Here is a 23,218-nt window from a genome sequence, read left to right as displayed (position 1 = left end):
TACAACAGACAATGTTAATTGAATCAATTCAATAAGAAACTGGACAGCTGAAAACAAGTCAAAATGGTCCAACTATGTCACTCAAATTGGTTCCACAAATTGACTAAAGAAAGACAAATAAATCAAAGGAAATAAAAGAGCTGAAAATCTATTGAGAAAAATGCACGCATATTGCATAATATGAACAACTATTGAAAGCAACATATCTGAAATTATTGTTTAGATATTTGAAGGTAAGCCATCTGAGTCTCCTTTTTTATTGGGCAAAGAGAATATCCATAAGATGAAAGCAAACAAACAGTATAGACATGAAGCCAAAAGAAAGGTGGGAAACACGTCCTGCAACCCAACAGGAGAAAAAGAAAACAAGATAGACTAGAGAAAGCAAAGAAAACAAAGACAGCTATCTGAGTCTATCCACAAAATACAGAAGGATCGAGTCTAGTTAAACCATGCCCTTGTAAAGACATGAGTACCTTGTCTATCTTCATTTGTTCATCTTCTCCAAAAACAAAAAACATGAGAATCAGGCTAGGAGGGTGGGATTTTTTTATGGGGTTTGATATTTATATCACTCACTCAAAAGTCTTACACAATACGCCATTTAACGAAATACCTCAAAATAGGTAAGTTTTTTAATACGATCGTACTTTTTCTTATCTTTTAAAAGTCATAATTGAATACCACAAGACTTGGATTGATTATTTAAAAATCTTAATTAAATACCACCATATTTTTATTGATTACTTAAAAATCCTAATTGGATACCATCGTACTTTTAAGCTTCAAAACAATCTATTAAAATCTCAATTGAATACACCCCCCTTAGTAAACTTTCAAATTGCTTATTACACCTCATTTTTCTTCCAAAATTGTTCTTATGAACCTCATTCCTTAACTTATCTGTGTAAACCCACTAAAATCGTTACCTTGTTTAAGTGGCAATCCACTGAATTTGTTTCCATTTTTTAATGGTTGTCCACTGAATATGATTCCATTTTTCAGTGGTAGTCCACCGAATTTGTTTCCATTTTTCAGTGGTAGTATACTAAATTCATTTCTTGTTTCAGTGATCATCTACCGAATTTGTTATTGAGTTTCTACTTAATATTGTTTTTTAGATATGAAGAGGACTCGCAGAGGTACGACTGAGGCTTCATCATCTCGACCTGATAGACAATGTCCCACAACCTCAGCGATGAGACATAAAGCGGTGAGGTTATCCCCTTAAGAGGACTAGCCCCAGCATGGTCCCCCAGAGCACTTTGAGAAAACTACTTAGGTTGAAGATGTAGCTGCTACTCATGATAGTAATGTTGACACAGAGGTTGAAGATGTAGCTGCTACGCATGATAGTAATGTTGACGCAGAGATTGAAGATGTATGTGCTACTCATTATAGTAATGTTGAGGTAGATGTCGAGCCTACTGAGCCATCTCGAGTAAGTCCCATTGATCCATCTTTACTTACGAGTTTTAAAATTAGGAACTGCAATTTGGAATAACCAGGTAAGTTGTTTTACTGTAACAATAGAAAGTAGAATATAAGTATGGTTCATGGTAATTAATCTAAATATTATTTTTGTATTTGACTAGGAACATGAGCTCCTTAGGTGCATGTCGAAGACATCTACTATTCGTGAGTGGAATTGGTGGGCTAATCCAAATAATTGTATATTCAAATGGTACATTCAAAGGTCTGGATTAGAGCAACTTATTAGGTGTTCTTATCGAAATGCAAATAAGATTGTTGTATCTACCTTCATTGAGAGGTGACATCTCGAAACGAACATCTTTCATATGTCTTTTGATGAGATAACCAACATATTGGATGATGTGTCATTTATTTTAAGGGCGTCACCTTGTTTTTATTCCTTCAATGAGAGTAAAGTCAAAATAACTTACATTAAATTTGTGGTCGACAATAAGTTACTAAAAAAATAAATATATTTTGGTTCGTTGCCATTGAATTATAAGTAAAAATTCGGTAATTTTGTATAAAATTAAATTAGGTTATTCATATTTAAAATTAGTATGGACTGCAAAGAACAATTAATGGGGTACCATGCCAATAAAATCACCCATTGTCAAATAGAACCGTGTTTCACAGATATAACCAACCGAACCAAATAGGATGGGAATAGAATGACTCATAAATCTTTTGAGGCCCAAAGCCCAATCTATTTTCAAGCTCAACTGCGTGCTGCTGTCCTTTGATGCTGACCCAAATCTGATTGCGAAAAAATAAATAAAGAAAATAAGCCATTTACACTTGGGCTGGGCTGGGGATATTATTATCTTTAAGGAAAGCTTTTAATTTCTTGTTTATTTTTTCTAAAAGGAAAGCTTTCTGATGATAGCACGCATGGTAAATTTTGGCAAGTCTGTCTCTAACCATTTACCTTGGAATCTTTTAGAGAATGATTTTGTTCCTTTATTTATTTTGGGGTGGAAAGAAGATGTCTGCGTGGAGTGGACGACAGAAAAAAGAAAAGAAAAAAGAAGTATCAATCTAATATAGTGATAAATTTAAAGAAATATTTTGAAAAAGAAGTAGAATTTAAAGAAATGAATAAATATTTCGAATATTCTTGTGTTTGTTTAGTGGAAAAGGAAATCCAGTTTGAGAAATCTGGCAGGCACACTGTGTGAATGGATGTTCTTGATTTGAGTTTGAATGGATATCCAAAAAAAGAAAAGGAAAAATTAAGTAAAGGGAAGGGACAAGATGAAGTGAGAGAGTGGAGAAATCATTTTTACCATGTCTGTCAGGAACATGTCCCACGCTGTTGCCCACTCCAACCTCAGATTCAGAAAAAAAAAAAAAACTTACCTATAACAGGCGAAAAAATTATTCAACGCATAGCGAAAAGTGTTATCCATGAGCGTTTCTCTACAGATTTAGAATATATAAAAGCTCTCTCTCTGTGTACGTCTGTCAGTCTAATATAACGGACCCTTGCATTTTGTAGTCTAGTCATTTTCATTCAACTCTCTTTCTCTCTCTCCATGTTCTCTCTGGCTCTCACAGTTTCATTCACGCAAATTGCACCCAAATAAAACACACACATACACAAATTAGATAAGAAGAGAACAGAGAGAGAGAGAGAGAGAGAGAGAGAGAGAGAGAGAGAGAGAGAAAGCAGGTGTTGTTTGTGTGTGATTATTCTGCGGAATGGCAATGGGCCTCCTCCTTGTTCCTTTGTTCAACTTGTTGCTTATTCTTATTTGGTGTACTCAGATTCTAGTAGTGTTTGCTGTGGAGGACATAGCTGGTGGTGGCAATGGCAATGGCACGAGTAGAGAAGCAGAATTAGAAGTAATTAGAGAAGCAGACAGAGTCATCAACTTGCCCGGACAGCCGCCGGTCTCATTCCCCCACTACGCTGGCTACGTCCAACTACCTAATTATCATAATTCTCACAACACCAGCACCAGCACCAGCACCAGCACCAGCAGCAACAAGGCTTTGTTCTACTGGTTTTTTCATGCCCAACAAAATGCCTCTTCTAAACCCCTCCTCCTCTGGCTCAATGGAGGTCACCTCTATCTCTCTCTCTGTCTCTCCAATTAAATTAATTATCTTTTGAATTTTATTAATATTTTAATTAATTATTAATTATGCTAAGTAAGATACATATATATATGACAGAATTGGGATAAGTTCCAAGTTAAAACTATGCCCTCTCCATCGCCCGTGCAAAGAAAGAAACAAGTGTTCTTATTTTAAATTTTTTGAATTGCGTATGTGAGACACAGTTTGTTTGTGTCTCTGCCTAATTACAAGTTACAACACCGAGAGAGAGAGAGAGAGAGAGAGCAGAGACTCATTGCTTGCCATCCCACTAGGAATTATTTGTATGTTGAATTGAAATCTGAATGCTATTTATATTATTATTGTTTAGAATTTTGAGATATAATTTCTTGTGGTCAACAACAAGAGAGAGAGAGAGAGAGAGAGAGAGAGAGAGAGAGAGAGAGAGATAGTCTAGTGAGCTGCTGCTTCTGGTCCTCTGTCTTCTGAAGCAAAGCAGAGCAGAGCAGAAGAGAACAGATACCACATAGGCTAGCGCAGGCAGGGATTCAACTTCCCATTGTATAAATATACCATTTTTGCAGTAAGGAATATTCGCCCGCCCTCCCGCCGTTATCTTTAACCAGCCTTCCTGCCTGCTTCCTCCTGCCCATACCATACCACAGGTTCATAACCAGGAGTGAACTCCCATAACCATGCCCAACCTAATTATTTTTTTTTTTTGGGTCGAATGCCCAACCTAATATAATATCTTAGGGTCCTGTCCTGTCCTGTCCTGTCCTGTCCGGTCATCAATGAACAAAAATTTAAAAAACACTGTGCAACTCTTCTTCAGTTTGGATTTGATCTTTTTAATTTTGGAAGGACATCAAACTTCATACTCGGACAGACTAGTGAGTGACTGTGTAGTAGCCTTGGGAAGACCTAGAGAAATCTACTTGTGGTAGCCTTAGGTTAGGTAGGACCCAGTATAGTTTTCTCTCTTCCTTGTTTTCAAATTTCAAGTTTTTCTCCGCCCATTTTTGTTGCCTTTCTCTTTTGGTAATGGTAGGGTAATGGTAATGGACAATGGACATGACAAATAGCCAATACTCATTCACGAGTCACGAGTCACTACCCACTACTAGCCAATTTCATTCATTAATTCCTCCTCCTCCTTTTTTTTATTACTTGACTAATTGGTTTAGATTAAAGGGCTTAAATTAAATGTATATAAAATGAATGCAGGACCTGGCTGCTCATCCGTTGCTTATGGAGCTGCACAAGAACTTGGCCCATTTCTTGTTCGGAGCAATGGAACTCTCATCCTTAACGACTTCTCCTGGAATAAAGGTTTTCATTCATTTCATTCTAGCTAGCCCTGAAACTCAAACCATACCACCAGACCAGAAACAAAGATATATAAATATTGTTTCATTTATTCATTCTACTGTTGTTGACATTGTATCATCAGTTGCAAATGTGCTCTTCTTGGAGGCACCTGTGGGAGTGGGATTTTCCTACACAAACAACTCAAAAGATGTGGAGATGCTGGGTGATGCAGTTACAGCCGCAGACTCGTATGCTTTCTTGGTGGAATGGTTTAAGAGATTCCCGGCCTTCAAATCTCGTGAGTTTTACATTGCTGGGGAGAGCTATGCTGGTCATTATGTCCCCCAGCTGGCCGACCTCATCTACCAACGAAACAAACACTCCTCCTCCTCCTCCTACATTAATCTCAAAGGTTTCTTGGTGAGCCTGCCTGCTTTCTTCCTTGTACCTATACCTACATTTACTTTATTATTATTGATGAACTTATTAATTAATTAATTAATTTTTTTTAATGGTGGGGTTAGATTGGGAATGCTGTGATCAACGGTCCAACAGACAGTCGTGGAATGTTTGACTACGCATGGAGCCATGCCATCATCTCCGACCAGCTCCACTACAATTTAGTCAATGAATGCGATTTTGCACATGAAAATAACCAAACAGAGCACTGCAATGACCACATGCGAGCCTTCTTACAAGCTTATTCTGATATCGACATCTACGGCATTTATGCACCTGTCTGCCTCTCTCTCTTCTTCTTCTTCTTCTTCTTCTTCTTCTTCTTCTTCTAATTCCAATAAAGCCAAAGCCTCAACGTATAATTCCATCAGACTTCTTGTTGCACCTCGCCTCCTCACTCAACATGTAATTACTAAGCCCACCCCTCTCTCAACTTTATCTCTCATCACTTAATTCGCTTAATTCATGCATGCTATGCTATGTGCTAGCTTCATATGCATGCACTAAGCACTCTGCTTACCACTCTCTCTCTCTCTCTCTCTCTCTCTCTCTCTCTCTCTCTCTCATATAATATAATTGGGTATTGTTGTTTTGGTTTAATTAGGAGCTTTGGCACAGGCTGCCATCAGGCTATGATCCCTGCACAGAGAATTATGTTGAGCAATATTTCAACAGAGAGGATGTTCAGAGGGCCTTGCATGCCAATGTTACCAAACTGTCCTATCCTTACACCCCTTGCAGGTAATAATAAACACCCGCTAGTAACTATTATATTTTATTTTAATTCATTGGCTGTGTGAAATATCATTGATTCAAGAAATGACTGGAGGTGGTATAGCAATAGCAAGCATGATGTCTCTGTGAAATCAATGAAGTGGAGCTTTCTTTTCTGTTTCCTCCACTGCCACACACGGCCCCCGGTTCTTCAGATTCTATTTAATGAAACCGTGCATGCAGTGATTCTTTTATTTACTCTCTCTCTCCACACAGTCACACACACAATTATTTGATAAAATTGTTAAAAAATTATTACTATTATCAGAGAGGGGATGAAATCATCTTGACACCTCGTTTTCATTTCCTGTACCCTTTCACCTAAAGTCATCCTAGCCAGCTGTTGCTGTTTGGCCTCCAGACTTGTCTCTGAGTTAGTAGAAATTGATCAAATAAAACAAAACAACAAAGTTGGTAGGTAAATATAATATGTATATTTGTCAATTGAAAGCAAAGTTGGTGTCGTGACTCGTGTGGGTGGGTGGGGACATAACCAAAGCAAGTTGGTTTCCAGTAGAGACAAATATATAGTTGTGTAGAATGCATTTAATATAGTTTGCTTGTTGTGCCATATATATGATATACATGCAGTGGCGTTATAAAGGGATGGAATGACTCCCCCGACACCCTACTGCCAGTCATTCAGAAGCTCTTAAAAGCTGGCTTGCGTGTTTGGATCTATAGGTAAATCCATCAATTCCATAGATATATAGATGTATGATTGAGTAATGATGATGGTGATGATTAATTTATTAAATGTTGAAATTACAGCGGGGACACAGATGGGAGGGTGCCGGTAACATCAACGAGGTACAGCATAAAAAAGATGGGGTTAAGAGTAAAGCAAGAATGGAGGGCATGGTTTGATGAGGGTCAAGTGGCCGGCTGGGTGGAGACGTATCAGGAGGGCGGCGGCCTCACATTTGCCACAGTGAGAGGAGCAGGCCACCAGGTCCCGGCCTTTGCACCTCGTCAGTCTCTTTCACTCTTCACCCATTTCCTATCTCCCAATGCTACCCTCCCATCTTCTCGCTTCCACCCTAAACCCTAAACCCTTGATAATTCTACCCTCCCATGATCCCATCCCATTTCAATAAGATATGTATTACATAATATTAATATTATTTATGTGTTCCCTTTAATTATATATCATTTCAATGAATATTCCTTAATCACTAATTAGTACACTATATATGTTCATCAAGAAACAAATTAAACTATATATATTATTCTATCATCAACTATATCATTAAAAGTATCCATGAAAATAGCAATTGTGGGCTCATTAAAACAAATAAGTTAAGTCCAATTAAATTTGATATATAAAAAAACAAGTTTTTCATTCTAAAATATATATATATATATAAATATGTAAATAATTTTAGATTTAAATAAATCAAATAATAAATAAATTATATTTTGAAATACTCACATAAATTTCAACAATACTTATAGACATGTGTCAAGTATTGAGAAAAATAAGTGAGCGTATTCTTGAATTAAAGTGGTGAGAGGAAATGCATGTTTGTTCATTTGTAATCTAACAAGAGAAAATAGAAAGAGTACAGCATTTTCCTATTTTATTAATGAGAAATGCTATTTATTATTTCTCGTAACAAACAAAAGAGAAAATGCATTTGTTTGTTAGCCACATGAAGTTGAATTTTACAAGGAAATGGAACATATGACAACTTGTAAGTAATTAGTTTATTTATGCTAATGTTATTTATGCTTCTTCTTATAATAAAATGTATTAAACTATATTGTTTTATTTGTAGATAATATTGGTGCTCAAACAACACAACGGGGTTCTTCAATCCACTCACCACCAATACTTGAGTTTGTAACATTGGTGCATTGCATTTTCCTTTTAGTTTGTAACTTTAATTAACTTTGAATTGGATTTTTCTTTTTTGTTGTAACTTTAATTCATTTTACTTTGCATTTCTCTTGGAATTGTAACTAATGCAAACAAAACTAGCTAAAAAAACAAACAGAGAGTTTTGATTATGGTTGGTCTTGGACTAGGACTTGGACCGAAGGTGATTAAAAGCCTCAGTCAGTAATTCCGTCTATCCTGTCCATCGAGAGGAGAGGCCCTGGAGTTTTATGCAAGGAAAGCCCACGAAGATTTTGATTTTACAGCCCAATTTGTTTTTCATCCGATGCCCCACCCAATTGATTTTGGATTTGGTAACTGGCAGGTTTGGTTTCTGTAGAAGAGTCTCCAAATGAAGTAGAACAGGTAGGAATTGCAGTCGCATCGCAGTGGTTGGGCTGGGAGAGGAGAGCAGCTTCCTCCATCCTCCATCGTCTTCTCTACTGAGTCTGCTGTCGAGTAGTGAAATGGCTTTTCTTTTCCACAAGTTTCAGGAGGTAACAACAATATCAATATGCATCTCTCTCTCTCTCTCCATTTCCTTAACATTCCTTTTCCCCCTCTCTGTTTACGCATTACAATTTCTAGTCTCTAAATAAATAAATTTGGAATGCTTCTTTTCTGAATTCGGGGAGTGGTTGTGGTTGGGGTGAGTTTTCCATGATAATATCCACACGGTTTGAGGAATTTAGGCACTTTCGCAAACAAGCCTCTTAAAAGGTGCATACTTGCAGAACCCATCCCCATAAGATAACAATAATAGACCGGTTGCCCAGTTGGAATTGGATTACAATGACCGATATTAAGCGCCGGGAAGGGAGAGAAGAAGAGAAGTAAGAAAATAATGTGCTTGAATTTAATGAGACAGACATGCTTAAACACTTTCGATTCTTGTTGGAATTTGTTCTTCATGTAACGGCTACCGCATTACACCAACAATGGTGGCAAAAATGAGGTATAGGCTTTTGTATTTGTTGGACAGTGGCTTATGTAGGAATATAACCAAGTTGGTGATGCTTGAATATGTTGGTTTGAGCCATTTCAATGCGGAGCTTTTTCTTTGCGGCAATGTGGGACAAATACTCTCAACACTATATTGTCTTGTGTGTCTGTTCAATTTATAATGTTGTCATCAACATTGTCTTATCACACTTTAATTTTTAGACCTTTTTAATTTTCAGTTTGTGAAGACTCTTGCCAAAAATTCCATGCTTTCTAAGAATCCAAGGCAACTACAATTTGAGGCAGATATTAATCGTCTCTTCCTATATACCAGGTTGGTGTCACATCAGCATCTTCGATATGAAAGCCCACTATTAATGTTTTCACCGTTGAAGTCCTTCAGTTGCAAAAAGCTTACATTACTTTCTTGTTATAAACCTAGTCTGACAATTCGATATTAAATTTCAAGTAATTTCAATTTAGCTTCATTGTCAATATAGGTGCTGCTACCTTTCCCACTCTGATATTTTGCACGCTGCACCATTTTTTCTTTTGAGTTATCTTGGATGTTGATTATGAAAAACTTGTATATCCAGCTACAATCGCTTGGGAAGGAATGCTGATGAGGCAGATGTGGATGAGATCATTGACATGGCTAGTAAAGCCCCTGTTGCTGATCAACAGAAGCAAGTCCAAGAAAACATTCATCTCCAAATTAAAAGCTTCTGCATGTCTATGGATGAACTTCTTCTCCCTGATGTTAAGAAGATAAATGAGGGAATTGAATCATCTGAACAATCAAATCCTGCTCCTCGACAAAGTGGTCTCAGTTTTGCTATTGGCAGGAAAACTCCATCAGTTAAACATCATGGTGAGGTTTTTTCTTTCTTTTTGCCAATCTTATTCATCTCTTCTCAGCAATTTTCTGAAAGTTTGAATTCGACCTTAACTTGCCTCTGGTACACTTTCGGACTTCCCTGACGTGGTTAAAATAGTTGAAGTTTAATGTTTTGTGGACTTAAGTGATGTTAGTTCTTTTACTTGTTTGCTGTATTGAATGAAATTAATTCGTCTCATCAGACTAATCCCAGTGAGTAGAGTTCAGTTTAGTTTTGGTCGGTTTTAGAGAAACGCTGGGTGTCGCCTAAATAGTTAGGTGCGAGTCATGTCATAGCTGAAGAAGCAGCAAATAAATTTCCGCATTTGGGCCTTCTTGGGAGATTGATTATTTAAATAAATCCATGTGATAACTAAATCATTCTTCTCAATTCTGCTTTCTTTTCCCCTGAATTATTTAAGCACAAGAAATGACCACTCTTTGATTTTCTGATTGCTGAAGATTTCTGTTTTTACTTTATGGCTTTTTAATTCAGTACTGATTAGTTATGATTTTCAGCACAGATGTGCCCGAGACAAGGCCGTTAGGGCGTGCTGATGTCTCTCAAAGATTAAAAGATCTCATTGGCTACACGCTTGATATCAAACCTTCTCAAATACCCCACAAGGAAGCAGGCCAAGGTTTATTTCTAAATGGTGAATGTGATGTCGGTGCTGTGGTGGCTGTGTACCCTGGTGTAATATATTCCCCTGCTTATTACCGCTACATTCCTGGGTACCCAAGAGTTAATGCACAAAACTCATATCTGATCACAAGGTATGACGGGACTGTGATCAATGCACAACCTTGGGGTTCTGGGGGTGAAACCCGTGATTTTTGGGATGGTTTAACTGTACCAGAAATCAGGCCTAATATGCAGGGAGGTGAGAAAGGTCCAGACCGGTTCTGGAAGCTCCTTAGTAAGCCTTTGGATCAAAGGCAACTGGGAAATAGGGGCAACATTCTAGAGGGGAGGAACCCATTAGCTTTGGCTCATTTTGCCAACCACCCTGCAAAGGATATGGCCCCAAATGTTATGATTTGCCCTTATGACTTCCCATTGACCGAAAATGAAATGAGAGTCTATATTCCAAATGTGGTATTTGGAGATGCAGAAGAAGTGAAGATGAAGAGATTTGGCAGCTTTTGGTTCAAACTTGGGGGTTCAAGAAATGGCGGATCAGATATTCCTGTTTTGAAGACTCTTGTTCTGGTGGCTACAAGGGCACTTTCTGATGAAGAAGTTCTTCTGAACTATAGGTTGAGCAACTCTAAGCGTCGGCCAGGGTGGTATACTCCTGTTGACGAGGAGGAAGATCGAAGGAGGTGGAGCTAAGTTTTGTTAAAGTTGGCATCTTGTGTTTTATGTGTTACGTCCATGCAGGATGGTTCCCTCTTCTATTCTAAACATGAGTGTACTACTTTTGGTTCTTGATTGGTTTCTCTGTTTTGAGTTTTGAAGGCCCGAAAAGCTGAAAATTATCAAGACTTGCATTACCTGATGAATATGGTTATCTTTATTTACTGAAATCTTGATGCATACACTTCTCTGTGAGAAATATAGGCTTTGGCTCCGTCAATTTCACCACATGCTCACACAATGGAATGTCCAAACCGTACAAAGCATTCACAAGGCCTCTCCTATTTTGTTGTTTTACTCTGGTCCTTCCCATTCGTTTCTGTTTCATTGAATTGAGACTTCTTTTCTTAGAGAGAAGGAGGTCAAAAAAGAAAGAAAAAGAAACAAGGTGAGTAGCTTCTAGAGCTTTTAGAATTAGAACAAGTGTTTGAATCCAACAACAGGCCTAAAGGGTGAAGACGACTGATATGTATACATTGTTAAGAACATTTGTGTGAATTAGAAGCTTCACCTTTATGTATTTGTATGTATGAGTATGACTATGTATGTATCTATCTTCCCATGAATTACAATGCGCAAAACATTTACTTGTGAAAATTCTCATCCGTCCGTCCATATTCCATGAACCTTAATTATAGGACCCAAGTGACTGTCACCAACCTATAGCCTTTTGCTGGCCTTTATATAAAGAAAAATGATAGAGAGACCAACTTTAGATACCAACTTGTGTACTATCTCTCTAATAGAGCGTGGGAGCCATTGTATACATCCATACAATAATAATCACTATAAGTTACTAGCTGGCTATAATATTAATTAATGGGGCTCTTGACCTTTATTTTGTGCCTTTCTCTATGCATTTTTGGGGTTGCCTGCTCCTCCTCGTCGTCGTGGTGGGAACTGGACCCAGAAACTAAGGCACTTCAAGAGGCTGACCGAGTGAAAAGGCTGCCATGCCGGGGCAGCCTCCCGTGAAGTTCCAGCAGTACTCAGATACGTGTGGCTGAGGTTATATTCGATGAGAACAAGAAATCAGGAGATTTTGCGGAGAATACCGGGAGGAGGTTATGATCCGTGTACAAAGAACCATGCAACAACATACTTTAATCGTGCAGATGTTCAGGAAGCCTTGCATGCAAACGTAACCAAAATAGCCTGTCCATGGATCTTCTGCAGGTGCGTGCATTAGCGTTACCCTATCCATGTTCAGGAAGCCTTGTATTATTTATATATTAATTTTGATTATTTGTTTCCTCACAGAGAGGTAATTACTATTATTAATAAGTATTCTTAACTCTCTAAATAATCTTAAAACAATTTAATTTGGAATTAAGAATTAATGACGCAATAATTAACATGTTAAATGATATATATATATATATTATATATAGGTTGGAGGGTGGAGCATTGGGCATGATTGGTTGACTTTCTTGACCGTGTGAGGCGCAGGCCACCAAACCAAAGTGCCCACATTTGCCATTGCCCCGAAGCGATCATCAGACACTTTTTGGCGAACAAGAAGCTGCCATCTGTCGCATTTTGATATGTTCTGCGCTTTCCTTCCATACCTAAAAAATAATTATGGACCATCGCATCGATCGCTATTTCTTGTACTCTTATTCTTGGAAGATAATTAGACATGGCAATGATGGCATTGGCATGTATGGACGGGAGAACCTTTCTCACGATCTTGGCAAATTATGCAACTTGGTTGGCCAATCAACATGTCATGCGCTACAGCTAATTTATTACTTGGTCATCCTTGAATATATATAGCCATCAACAAATAAAAGAAATTTTTATTTTTAAAAATAATATATTAAGAGTACTTTCATCCATTGTGTCATGATAAAGGGCAAGGGCAAGTTCAAGTTCCACTTCCGATGAGGGTTGGTTGAGTTGGTAAAGACCTTTTTCTTTACTATCCATGCCCAGTTTCGAATCTCACTATTGACAATTCCTCTTATTGGGTAATCTTTTTTAACCAAAAAATGGGCTAAGACCCTTCTATAATTAAGTCCTCAAATAGGCTTTGATATGCCCTGACCCTGAGATGAGGTAGCCTTCCCTCCCCCTAAACTTTTGCTCATTAAAAAAAAAAAAGCAAGGACAAGTAAGCGCAGACACTATTCACGTAAATAATGACTGCCATACCCTTTTTAATTTTGCTTTCTCACCCATTATCATGACAAGTAAAGACAAACACTATTCACATGAGATGTGAGAGAGGAATTTGTATGGAGTTTTGGTGTGTGAAGTGAAGAACATGGCTAGGTATTTATAAAAAAAATTTGAAAAAATTGATATTTTTTCTTTAATTTTTTTAATAATGTTTTTTGTATTTCAATTAGTTGTTGACATCATGATGATGTCAACACCCCTAAGCAGCAACCCAAGCAATTCTTTCCTTTGGATTAACCCGAGTAATTGGGGCCCATTCTTGCCCAAACTAGCTTTTATTGATGTGGGCATTATTCTAAGACTGGGCTGCCTTTTGCCATGACAAAAGACCCCCCCCCCCCCGCTAGAAGTGCTCCAAGAAAGTCATATATTTAACATTTTAAATTAATTTGGAACCCAAGACGAGAAAATAGATTGGGATGGATGATTTGACCCACGACCCACTTTCAAGAGGTCACAAAATGGAGAAACACTTTCATGCAACGAAGATATGACTTTTTGTTATTCCCTGGTCAATATAACGCAATGACACGTGTGATGTAGGATAATTTTTTCACATATCATTGTGTTATTGGTCGAAAATACTACTGCTAACAAGGCACTCGAGCCTGCCCTTGTCGGCTTTGACTTTGAGCCTTTGAGCATTCCTTTGGGATTTACATATATATTTGCTTTTATACATATGTAAGTTGTAATGTACGTAATGTAAGTTGTAACTGGTTGTCGACCTTTCAAATAGGGTATAATAGTATTATGTCACGGTCAGAAAATGAAGTTACAATTCAAAGCAAATGACTCAGCCAACCGCAAATCTCTCCGTCATAACATTGAATGAATTCACATCGATCAAATCAAATTGCCGTTTTGATCCTTCAAATTAATTTTATATAATAAATAATATAGAGGAATTTTCACATAAATATTTATTTAAGTGTATTCCGATCGCTTCTAGATGTCGTGCGTGCATGTAAATAAAGTAGATCCCTTAGTATCCCACGCTTGCCTTTTAGTTCATGGCTGCGAATGACAAGTCCAAGATGCACACTGCCCATTGGTTCAAATGTAAGCAAGCAAGAAATTCAAAATATAAAAGACAAGTAATACAAATATATATATATATATATATATATGTTTTTGTAGTTTGGTGAACAAGGGCAATCCATATATCATCAACGATGACAATTCTTATCTGTCTTTTGGATCATTCAGTGCTGTATAAATTTAAACCACGCTCTCCATATATATATATATATATATAGACAAGGCTTCTTCTGTTCGTCTGTCTTTCATCGGTCCCTTACAGTTTGGACCAGTCGTAATACTACTGTTCACGTGCCTGTGACTGACTGAGTGCCTCATCCATCTATTATCCACATATATATAGATAGATAGAGAAAGCTAATGTCCCAACCCAATTAATGGCTTTGTCTTCGTTTATATTTCCTTTGAACATTCTTCTTCTTTCGCTTACTTTTAGCATTTCTACACAAACTTCAGCCGCCAGATTTCATTATCATCATGAACCTTCAGCTCATCAACAACAACAAAAAGCAGACCAAGTGAGTGGACTGCCTGGTCAGCCTCCGGTGAGCTTTAAGCACTTTGCCGGATATGTTACCGTCAACAAAACTCATGGAAGAGCGCTCTTCTATTGGTTCTTTGAAGCAATCAACAACCCTCAAGACAAACCCCTCCTCCTTTGGCTCAACGGAGGTACGTGCATACCTAATTCTCTTACTTCCCTACCACAAATTCTTCAAATTCTTACCCTATAAATTAACTTGTTTTTTCGTGGAAAAAATTTCATATCATCTTGCTTTGCTGCATCCTCAAGATTTTTAGTTTATTTTCTTATTAATTTTCTTGCTATTTATCAGTAGAATTACCCCAAATACAGTCTCACTTGGAATTGTTAATACAATAACAACCTGTCATAATCAAATATGATTATTACTATCTTCATGGTAGATGAGTATGTATGATCTGTACTGTTTAACTTGTATCTATAATGAAATTGAGTTTTTCATATTTTATTATATATTTGTCAACGTCTCCTTGTCATCAAATTTGTTTTCCATATTAATAATTATGCCTTATATTTGTCTTTCATAGGACTGGGTCCAATTAGAAGGGGACCTTTAACCGAATACAAATTTGTAAACCTCCTATAAACGATATGAAATAAATAGAAGGATACATTGCGTCTGCAATGCAAGGCAATGAAACTTATATATATATATATATATATATATATAAATTCTCTTATATAGATATTTAGATGTTATTATTGTACAAATGCCATGTATTTTGTACTACTCATCTTTACTTTCGTGTCTATTTACAATAGCATATGCACGATAATATCGTGTGGACATATAGATTAAAAAATACCGTATATATATATATATAATCATCTTCTATTGAGGGATTCTTATTTGAGGGACACCCTTTAGGGCCCTTAAGAATTTATTTTTTTTTCAACTATCCAAACCATCCATTTGTTAAGTCTATATTCACATATCATCCTTACAAAAAATTAGACAAATCGAAAAAAGTTTCTACATCCAATTGTGTTTTACAGAATCATTGAACACGATATTTCAAAAAAGTACTAAAATTTCAATAACTCAATTGAGTGGTCAAATGATATCGGATTCAAGTGATTTTTTGTAGACATGATCTTTAAATGATTATCTAAAAAATAGACGGTTTGGATTAATGAAATACAATACAGAATGGACCCTATTAAAGTGTATCTCAAATAAGCTTATTTGATAGATTCCTCAGTAAAAACTCTCTCTATATATATATATCACAAAGAATATTAATAGTTTCAACAGCAATATAATATAATATATAATAATGATTGCTTTGACTTATTCTCGTCTTCTTCTACCTAATAATACCCCTAATTTTTCCATTAAAGAATAATAAAATTTGAAAATAAGGGAGATATCCAGTTTGACATTGTTGTGCTGTGAAAATAATCTTTTCAGATTTGCTGTGAGAGAAAGCAATTTGGCATTTGGTAAACTTTTTGTTAAAAGTGTTCTTGGTATTGATTCTAACATAATCAGAAAATGATTGACGCATAAACATTAAACCCAGCGCTTCTTTGAAACTGATTCTTGCATAATCAGAAAATAAAAGCACAACATTAACTGATTTCCCTTATAGTTTTCTCTCACATAAATTTTTAACAAGAAGTGATTTTCTCATAATTTACCAAACGGACTGGGCTTCCCAATTTTTTTAAAAAATTACTTATCACCCCAAGTAAGCAATACCAAAAAAAGTACGTATTCTATTATTATCATATTTTCAAGTAAAAACCCTAAAATGATTATATTATATAAATGCAAATTGTATATGTAATTTGTATTAACAACTGAATAAATAATAGTAAATAATAAAGTTAACGATTTATGGAAAAATGAAATGTCTGACTCACTGAGTCTTGTTCCCGAATTAATCTAAAAAATGTTAGGGCCTGGATGTTCATCAATTGGGTACGGAGCAACAGAGGAGTTAGGCCCTTTCTTCGTTCAAAAGGGCAGCGAACCGAAGCTCAAGTTCAACCCTTACACGTGGAACAATGGTTGGCTGAATTTTGACTTTGTAAAGACAACAACATTTGTATTTCTTTCCTAATAATGATCTTCTTTTTTTTCTTTTTTTTTTTCTGTGTTGTGTGTAAATTTCAGCTGCCAATTTATTGTTTGTGGAGTCTCCCGTGGGAGTGGGATTTTCTTACACGAATACCAGTGAAGATATCCGGCAACTTGGCGATAAAATTACAGCTGAGGATTCTTACAACTTTCTCATCAACTGGTTTCAACGGTTTCCACAATACAAGTCTCATGACTTCTATATGGCAGGAGAAAGCTATGCAGGTAGAATTACAAATTACAATGGAAGCTCTTAATTATTATTTGCTTGCTTACTTCATTTGATTTATTTATGTTTTAGCTTGTGTTTAGTATCATGAAACTTTAATTAACTATATATCTATCCTTTTTATATATATATATATGCATTTTACAGGGCATTATGTTCCACAGCTTTCTGAGCTCATCTTTGACAGAAACCAGAACCTGTCCAAGGAGAATTATATAAACTTGAAGGGATTCATGGTGAGCTTTTATCATCTACTATATATATATATATTTGCTCATGTTTTTGGTTGGTTTACACAAATGAACATGAAGACTGCACGCAATGGAATATGCAGATTGGGAATGCAGTAATAGATGATGAAACAGATCAGAAGGGAATGATTGATTACGCGTGGGATCATGCGGTCATCTCTGATCGCTTGTACCAGGATATCAAGAACGAATGCGACTTCAGTGAGAAAAAGTTATCAAGACTGTGTAATAAGCTGATAGACGAGTACTTTGATGTCTACGAAATCATAGACATGTACAGCTTGTACACTCCCACGTGCCTCAGTAACAACAGCAGCGCCACCACCGCTACCAGGCAATCCAGCACCATGCAAGGCGCCCCAACTCTGTTTTCGAGACTTGTAAGTTCCCTTCCTTCCCATTCACATGTATAATTACATAACAAAACAAAACAAAGCAAGATGCCTGAGGAGGAATGAATGAGATTGAGAGTGAAAATTTGCAGGATGCGAGGCACAAGAGACCAGCAGGTTATGACCCTTGTGCATCAGAATACAGTTATGTGTATTTGAATAGGCCGGATGTTCAAAAGGCAATGCATGCCAATGTCACCAAAATTCCCTATCCATGGACTCACTGCAGTGATAACATCACCTTCTGGGAGGATGCACCACCCTCCATTCTTCCGGTGATTGGAAAGCTTGTGGCGAGCGGCCTCCGGGTTTGGATTTACAGGTAGCTTTGCTGTCGTACTAATGTTATTTGCAGGATGAATTCAATGAATGAATTGCTGCGTTTGGTTTGGTGACATGACATTGACATTTGTGCAGTGGGGATACTGATGGGAGAGTTCCAGTAACATCAACAAGATACGCCTTGAAAAAGCTGGGATTGAAGATTAATGAAGATTGGACTCCTTGGTACAACAACAAACAGGTACTCTCATCGGTTCCTGCCTTGTTGCTAACTCAGTCTAGAATGCTAAAATAAAATAAATTGTTTACTGATCGTGTTTTTGAATTGATTATCTCAAATTTTGATAGGTTGGCGGGTGGAGAGTGGCGTACGATGGGCTTATGTTTGTGACAATTAGAGGAGCAGGTCACCAAGTTCCGGAGTTTGCACCAAAGCAGTCGCTCCTCCTGGTTGAACACTTCCTGGCTAATAGGACACTCCCATCTAAACCATTTTAAATTTAACCACTCTCCCTCCCTCCCTCCCTCCCTCTTCTTCATGTCAATAAAAATACAACATTTTACGATTCTTTGGAATTTGTAAAGTACTAGTCAATTTTATTAGTCACACAGAGACAGACTTCAAGTCCTTAAGTGGTAATTTTTGTAACTTTCAAGCAGTTGAAGGAAAGAAAGAAAGAAAAACAAATAAAAATCGAAAGCCTTGGTGAACTTGCACAGAATAGAGAGAGAGAGAGAGAGAGAGAGAGTCACAAAATTTTGGCTATTATGAAATAATCTCAGACAACAACAAATAAGCTAAGCCTATCGTGTCACTGATTTCTCTTCTAAATTCTAATATACAATCAATGAAACAATCATCCTTCTTCAAATTGTACCAACACACACTCTAGCAACAAAAGATAAAATACTAATAACACAACAGATGGCCCAAAGGATGATAAATGAACTCGTTGGTTGCAATCACAAAAAGTTGCATACGAGAGTGAGGCATTGACTTCCGCTGCTTTCTCTCTATTATTACGTCTCACTTTTAACTATCAAAAAAACCAGGACCTGCTCGTGAAAGAAGTTCCTGGCCTGCATCCTTACCCATGTTGATCATATCTTGAAAGGCATATGTGCCTTTCCTCGAAGTTTCCAGTACTGAAATATAGACACAGGGAAGCATAATTAGTGCCAGATATTTTTTCTTTCTTTTAAGTTTACAGTGGAGAATAAGGACTTAGACAACTGAGTGAATTTTCCTCAGACTATGAGCATGAGCATACCACGGGTTCCATCAGGGGAAGCCACCAACCCTTTGAATATGCAATTACCATCCCCATCTCTGCTAGCATATCCAGCAATGGGAGTCCGGCAGGACCCATCCAGGGTCAGAAGAAACGCCCTCTCACATGCAACTGCTAGCCTTGTTTCCTCGTGATTCAATGAGGCTATGTAATTAGCCTGCACCCAAAAGACCAACAAAAAATTGAATAATGTTTTGGACAGAAATAAAAAAAAAATATATATATATATGTATAAATATTCAATCACCAGAGAAAAGGTTATATCACTAGTTTTTTGTTGTTGCTTAAATTCTATTCATCCATGATTTTCAAGCTACAACTCATTCAAACTAAACTAGCTTAGAATTGCTTCGCTTTAGCAATTGTATAACACTTCTAGACAAATGCACAAGTGTGTCGTTGGCCCAATTTAATAAAGTATTTTAACCAACTAGCATGAAAGTAAAATATCATTCAATATGGAAGCTCCAGAATAGAAATGTGAAGATTGAAACGCACCATTTTATCATCATTGCTTCGGCAGGCAATTCCAATTGCCCCTTGTGCAACTGCTGGAAGCATTTCATCTAGTGAAAGAATTGAAGTCACATTTTCCGTCATATCTAAGCGTTTGAGTCCAGCTAAGGCCAATAAGGTTGCTTGGACTACCTTTTCATTCAGTTTTCTCAGCCGTGTCTGGACATTTCCACGAAAATTCTCTAGCACCTACAAGATGATATTAACCAAAAGATGAATGAGAAGCAACAGAACATGCCATCCAATGGCCTAGGAAAAACACAAGCCCATGACTTTCAAAAACTAGCCCATTAAATGCACCCGAAAGCCAAATTCAACTTTGAATAAAGCAATATGAAATGAACTAGCATACAATCTCCTAAATATGAAGTATGTAAAGGTGACACCTGACAATATGGTAGCTTACATTGAGCGATGGATATCTATTGAGTATCTGTGACTTTCTTCTCAGGGAAGCAGTACCAATAGTGCTCCCAGCTGGCAAATCTGCCAAAGAAGATACAGTTAAGGATATAAACGCATCTCGGACATCCTCTCGCGGAAGGTTGCATGGAAGAATTGTCTTATCAGGTAAGTAGGTAGGGACATCTTTCATTGAGTGGACAGCAATGTCAATTTCACCATTGATTAGTGCCTCGTCTATTTCCTTGGTGAACAAGCCCTTCCCACCAATGTCCGCAAGGGGTTGGCTCAGTATTTTATCACCTGTTGTTTTTATAATTACAATCTGAATTGCCCCCTCTTCAGCTAGGTCTGGATGCGATGCCATGAGTTTGTCTCTAGTCTCATGAGCCTGAGCAAGTGCTAGTGGGCTATCCTATATCCAGAAAGAGTATCAATAACTCACGAAAAATACATATAAGTTGTATAGAGAAACATATGGCACAAGATTTTGAAAATAAACCCATCAATATGAAACTAATACATACTGTAAAATGAAGGATATTGAGACATATACAATCAATCAACCGCAAGAGACAATTAAAATAGCACCTTTTGCTCTAAGAAAAACCTTGAGAAAGATTAAAACTTTTAAGAAATCTAACCAATTACTGACGCAATTGAGCACAACTAAATGTAGCAATTCACAAAAAGAAAACAGAGATGAGTGGTGTCATTGAGCTAAATTCAAGTTACATTCTGAAATGGGAGCAAACCCACAAGTAAGAAATCGGCAATAACAGGAAAAGCGTACCTCCCTCGGGTGCCAATTCTGATTAGCGCCAGTTTGGCCTTCTGGGTCTGCTGCTCAACAGCGACAGAGGCCCTTGGGATCCCAACTGCACTGTGTTTTCTGATACAGACGGGAAAAGCTCGAGTCTTGAGGGAAGGCAAAGAGAAGCCAGGGACTGAGACGGAGCCGGCTCCTGCGAAGTTGATTGAAGATAAAGTCAAAAGAGAAGAAGAACAAAGGGTCTCCATGGCCACCAAATCTTTCAGAGAGAGGGAGAGAAAGTGAGGGGCGAAGGAGATGGGGATTGGTTCGGGTTTCAAGTTTGAAACTTTGATGAGATTTTGTCTGAGGTTGGTTGTTGATGATGGATAGGATTAGGATAATAGAGGGAATTTGAGATTGCACTGCAGGCAGGGTATGGCTGGCTCCTCCAATAGTCCGGTTTCTTATCAACTTCACATGGTTTTGGCCTATTGCTAATAAAATAAAATAACGCTTGCCACGTTTCTTTTTCTTTTTTGGATCGTCCCCCTCTCTCTGGGCTTCAACTTTTGAATGCAGATGCTTCACTGTGGCCCATATCCCTACCCATTCAAATTAGGGAGTTTCACTAAAACACCCAAAATGGAGGTTGAAATTATAAAAAAATCCAACACTCAAAACACTTTATAAACACACCCAAAACCCATCATTACACACACTTAAAACCCATTTATAAACACACCCAAAAAGTTGACTTTGGGATTGATTTTGAGTGTATTTCTATATTTAAATAGTCTTGGATTTTTTTATAAATACATGCCTAGAATTGGGTTTTTTTATAAATTTGTATTCAAGGTAATCGTAAAATAAAAAATAAAATAAAAATTCAACCAAATCCATCACGAGGGAGCGAGATCTCCTTCAATCTTTTATTAAATAAATAAAAAGCCCACATCAAAATAGAAGACAAACAAAGTTCCTGCGAAAATAAAATTAACCAAAAAAGAAAAAAACATATATTATTAATTTATTACACACTAATTTTAGAGAGGAAGAGACGATTACAGTACATAAACATTCGTTTTAGGTTGGAGAAGGTGGTTAAGTAAGCTGTTGATTGGGAAAAAGTCCCCCCTCAAGCCTGTTGCAATCCACCAAGTAGGCAAACCCGTAAGCCAAGTTCTTCAAGGTGGCCTCGTGCAGCTCCGGATCTGACGTCCCAGTCGCGTCAGTTGAGAAAAACACTCGGAAGCCTCTAACGAAGGCTTCACGCGCCGTCGTTTCGCAGCACAAGTTGGTCATGACGCCGGTGACGATGAGCTCCTCCACGCCCCTCTCCTGCAAGTATTCCTGGAGGCGCGTGTTCCTGAAGGCGCTGTACGTGTTCTTGTGGACGACGTGGTCCTGGGCGTCGGGGTTGAGCTCGGGCATGAGGTGGGATTCGGGGGTGCCGTCGAAGATGAGGTCGCCGCGCCACCACTCGTCGAGCATGCCGTAGTCGGAGGGGGACTTGTGAGAGTGGCGGGTGAAGATGACGGGGATGGAGGCGCGTCGGCAGAGGCGGATGGTGGTGAGGAGGTTTTGGAGGATGGGCTGGGCGATGGAGGAGAAGTAGTTCTGCATGTCGATGACTAGAAGAGCTGCCACTTTTGGATTTGGGTTTCTTTTTCTGATGTCGTATTTTTCGTATGAGGAGGAGGAGGCCATAGTTTTAGAATTGAGAAATGAGTGATTGAGTGATTGAGTTGAGCTCAGCGTTTGAGAATTAATTAAAGGGTTAATTTCTTGTCTTGTCTCGTCTGTCTGTGTGGGTCTGGGCCATGGTTATGCTCTCTCTCTCTCTCTCTCTCTCTCTCTGCTTGCTTGCTTGGTTGCTTCTATGGTGTTCCAGAGTTCACTGTGAAAAATTTACTTGTTCACCCTCCCTCCCACTACATAAGTATACGTGGCTAAATATGGCTGGGCCACGCCAGGCCACCCATTTTGTTTTTATTCTTTTAATTTTATGAAAAAGAAAAGAGGTGAAAGGTCAAGATCCTTCTGGAGACTTCCTCCATCGTCGTCACCAGTCAGTCACGACACCACAATGGCACCATGGGCATGTGATTTCCTCCT

General features: G+C 37.8%; 5 protein-coding genes across 6 annotated transcripts; 3 read left to right on the top strand and 2 right to left on the bottom strand.

The window, feature by feature from the left end:
- The first annotated feature begins 3,079 nt into the window (after positions 1-3,079).
- Positions 3,080-7,250, top strand: LOC103321083 (serine carboxypeptidase-like 35). The gene is given in 8 exon segments (XM_008222842.2): positions 3,080-3,538; positions 4,762-4,866; positions 4,988-5,265; positions 5,370-5,603; positions 5,605-5,709; positions 5,909-6,045; positions 6,670-6,762; positions 6,850-7,250. Coding segments are annotated over 8 exon segments (1,596 nt in total). The 5' UTR covers positions 3,080-3,174; the 3' UTR covers positions 7,130-7,250.
- Positions 7,251-8,085: 835 nt separating this feature from the next.
- On the top strand, positions 8,086-11,656 carry LOC103321084 (uncharacterized). 2 transcript variants are annotated; one of them, XM_008222843.3, is made up of 4 exons: positions 8,086-8,454; positions 9,139-9,233; positions 9,496-9,770; positions 10,301-11,656. In XM_008222843.3, exons 1-4 carry the CDS (start codon positions 8,425-8,427, stop codon positions 11,110-11,112), a joined length of 1,212 nt encoding a protein of 403 aa, XP_008221065.2. In that variant the 5' UTR covers positions 8,086-8,424; the 3' UTR covers positions 11,113-11,656. The 2 variants fall into 2 exon arrangements, with proteins under 2 accessions (XP_008221065.2, XP_016647314.2); XM_016791828.2 differs by lacking the exon at positions 9,139-9,233 and having other exon boundaries at positions 8,088-8,454.
- Positions 11,657-14,606: 2,950 nt separating this feature from the next.
- On the top strand, positions 14,607-18,772 carry LOC103321085 (serine carboxypeptidase-like 34). Its single transcript, XM_008222844.2, has 8 exons — positions 14,607-15,030; positions 16,805-16,915; positions 17,022-17,210; positions 17,362-17,450; positions 17,549-17,845; positions 17,950-18,179; positions 18,275-18,380; positions 18,488-18,772. The coding sequence occupies exons 1-8, from the start codon at positions 14,736-14,738 to the stop codon at positions 18,635-18,637; spliced, it is 1,467 nt and encodes a 488-aa protein (XP_008221066.2). The 5' UTR covers positions 14,607-14,735; the 3' UTR covers positions 18,638-18,772.
- A 113-nt stretch (positions 18,773-18,885) lies between these two features.
- HEMC (hydroxymethylbilane synthase) lies at positions 18,886-21,456 on the bottom strand. Its single transcript, XM_008222845.3, has 5 exons — positions 21,143-21,456; positions 20,354-20,759; positions 19,930-20,136; positions 19,411-19,588; positions 18,886-19,285 (listed from the first exon to the last, which is right to left on the bottom strand). The coding sequence occupies exons 1-5, from the start codon at positions 21,367-21,369 to the stop codon at positions 19,173-19,175; spliced, it is 1,131 nt and encodes a 376-aa protein (XP_008221067.1). The 5' UTR covers positions 21,370-21,456; the 3' UTR covers positions 18,886-19,172.
- Positions 21,457-21,988: 532 nt separating this feature from the next.
- NIC2 (nicotinamidase 2) lies at positions 21,989-22,956 on the bottom strand. The gene has a single exon (XM_089046529.1). It carries the CDS (start codon positions 22,808-22,810, stop codon positions 22,205-22,207), a length of 606 nt encoding a protein of 201 aa, XP_088902655.1. The 5' UTR covers positions 22,811-22,956; the 3' UTR covers positions 21,989-22,204.
- Positions 22,957-23,218: the final 262 nt, after the last annotated feature.

This window comes from Prunus mume, linkage group LG2 (assembly GCF_029339155.1).
Source record: "Prunus mume cultivar Tortuosa linkage group LG2, ASM2933915v1, whole genome shotgun sequence".
NCBI classification, from domain to species: Eukaryota; Viridiplantae; Streptophyta; class Magnoliopsida; order Rosales; family Rosaceae; genus Prunus; species Prunus mume.
Note: the sequence above shows the minus strand (reverse complement) of the source record. Positions and strands in the feature narration are given on the sequence as shown.

Bases quoted from the DNA above. Each gene is read 5' to 3' on its own strand.
- LOC103321084 (XM_008222843.3), top strand. From the start codon at position 8,425: ATGGCTTTTCTTTTCCACAAGTTTCAGGAG. The intron at 8,455-9,138 runs GTAACAACAATA...TTTAATTTTCAG, and splicing joins TTTTCCACAAGTTTCAGGAG to TTTGTGAAGACTCTTGCCAA. The intron at 9,771-10,300 runs GTGAGGTTTTTT...TTTTCAGCACAG, and splicing joins TCCATCAGTTAAACATCATG to ATGTGCCCGAGACAAGGCCG.
- LOC103321085 (XM_008222844.2), top strand. From the start codon at position 14,736: ATGGCTTTGTCTTCGTTTATATTTCCTTTGAACATTCTTCTTCTTTCG. The intron at 16,916-17,021 runs GTTGGCTGAATT...TGTAAATTTCAG, and splicing joins CCCTTACACGTGGAACAATG to CTGCCAATTTATTGTTTGTG. The intron at 17,211-17,361 runs GTAGAATTACAA...TGCATTTTACAG, and splicing joins GGCAGGAGAAAGCTATGCAG to GGCATTATGTTCCACAGCTT.
- HEMC (XM_008222845.3), bottom strand. From the start codon at position 21,369: ATGGAGACCCTTTGTTCTTCTTCTCTTTTGACTTTATCTTCAATCAAC. The intron at 20,137-20,353 runs GTAAGCTACCAT...ATCATCTTGTAG, and splicing joins ATAGATATCCATCGCTCAAT to GTGCTAGAGAATTTTCGTGG. The intron at 19,286-19,410 runs GTATGCTCATGC...TCTATATTTCAG, and splicing joins TTCCCCTGATGGAACCCGTG to TACTGGAAACTTCGAGGAAA.
- NIC2 (XM_089046529.1), bottom strand. From the start codon at position 22,810: ATGGCCTCCTCCTCCTCATACGAAAAATACGACATCAGAAAAAGAAAC.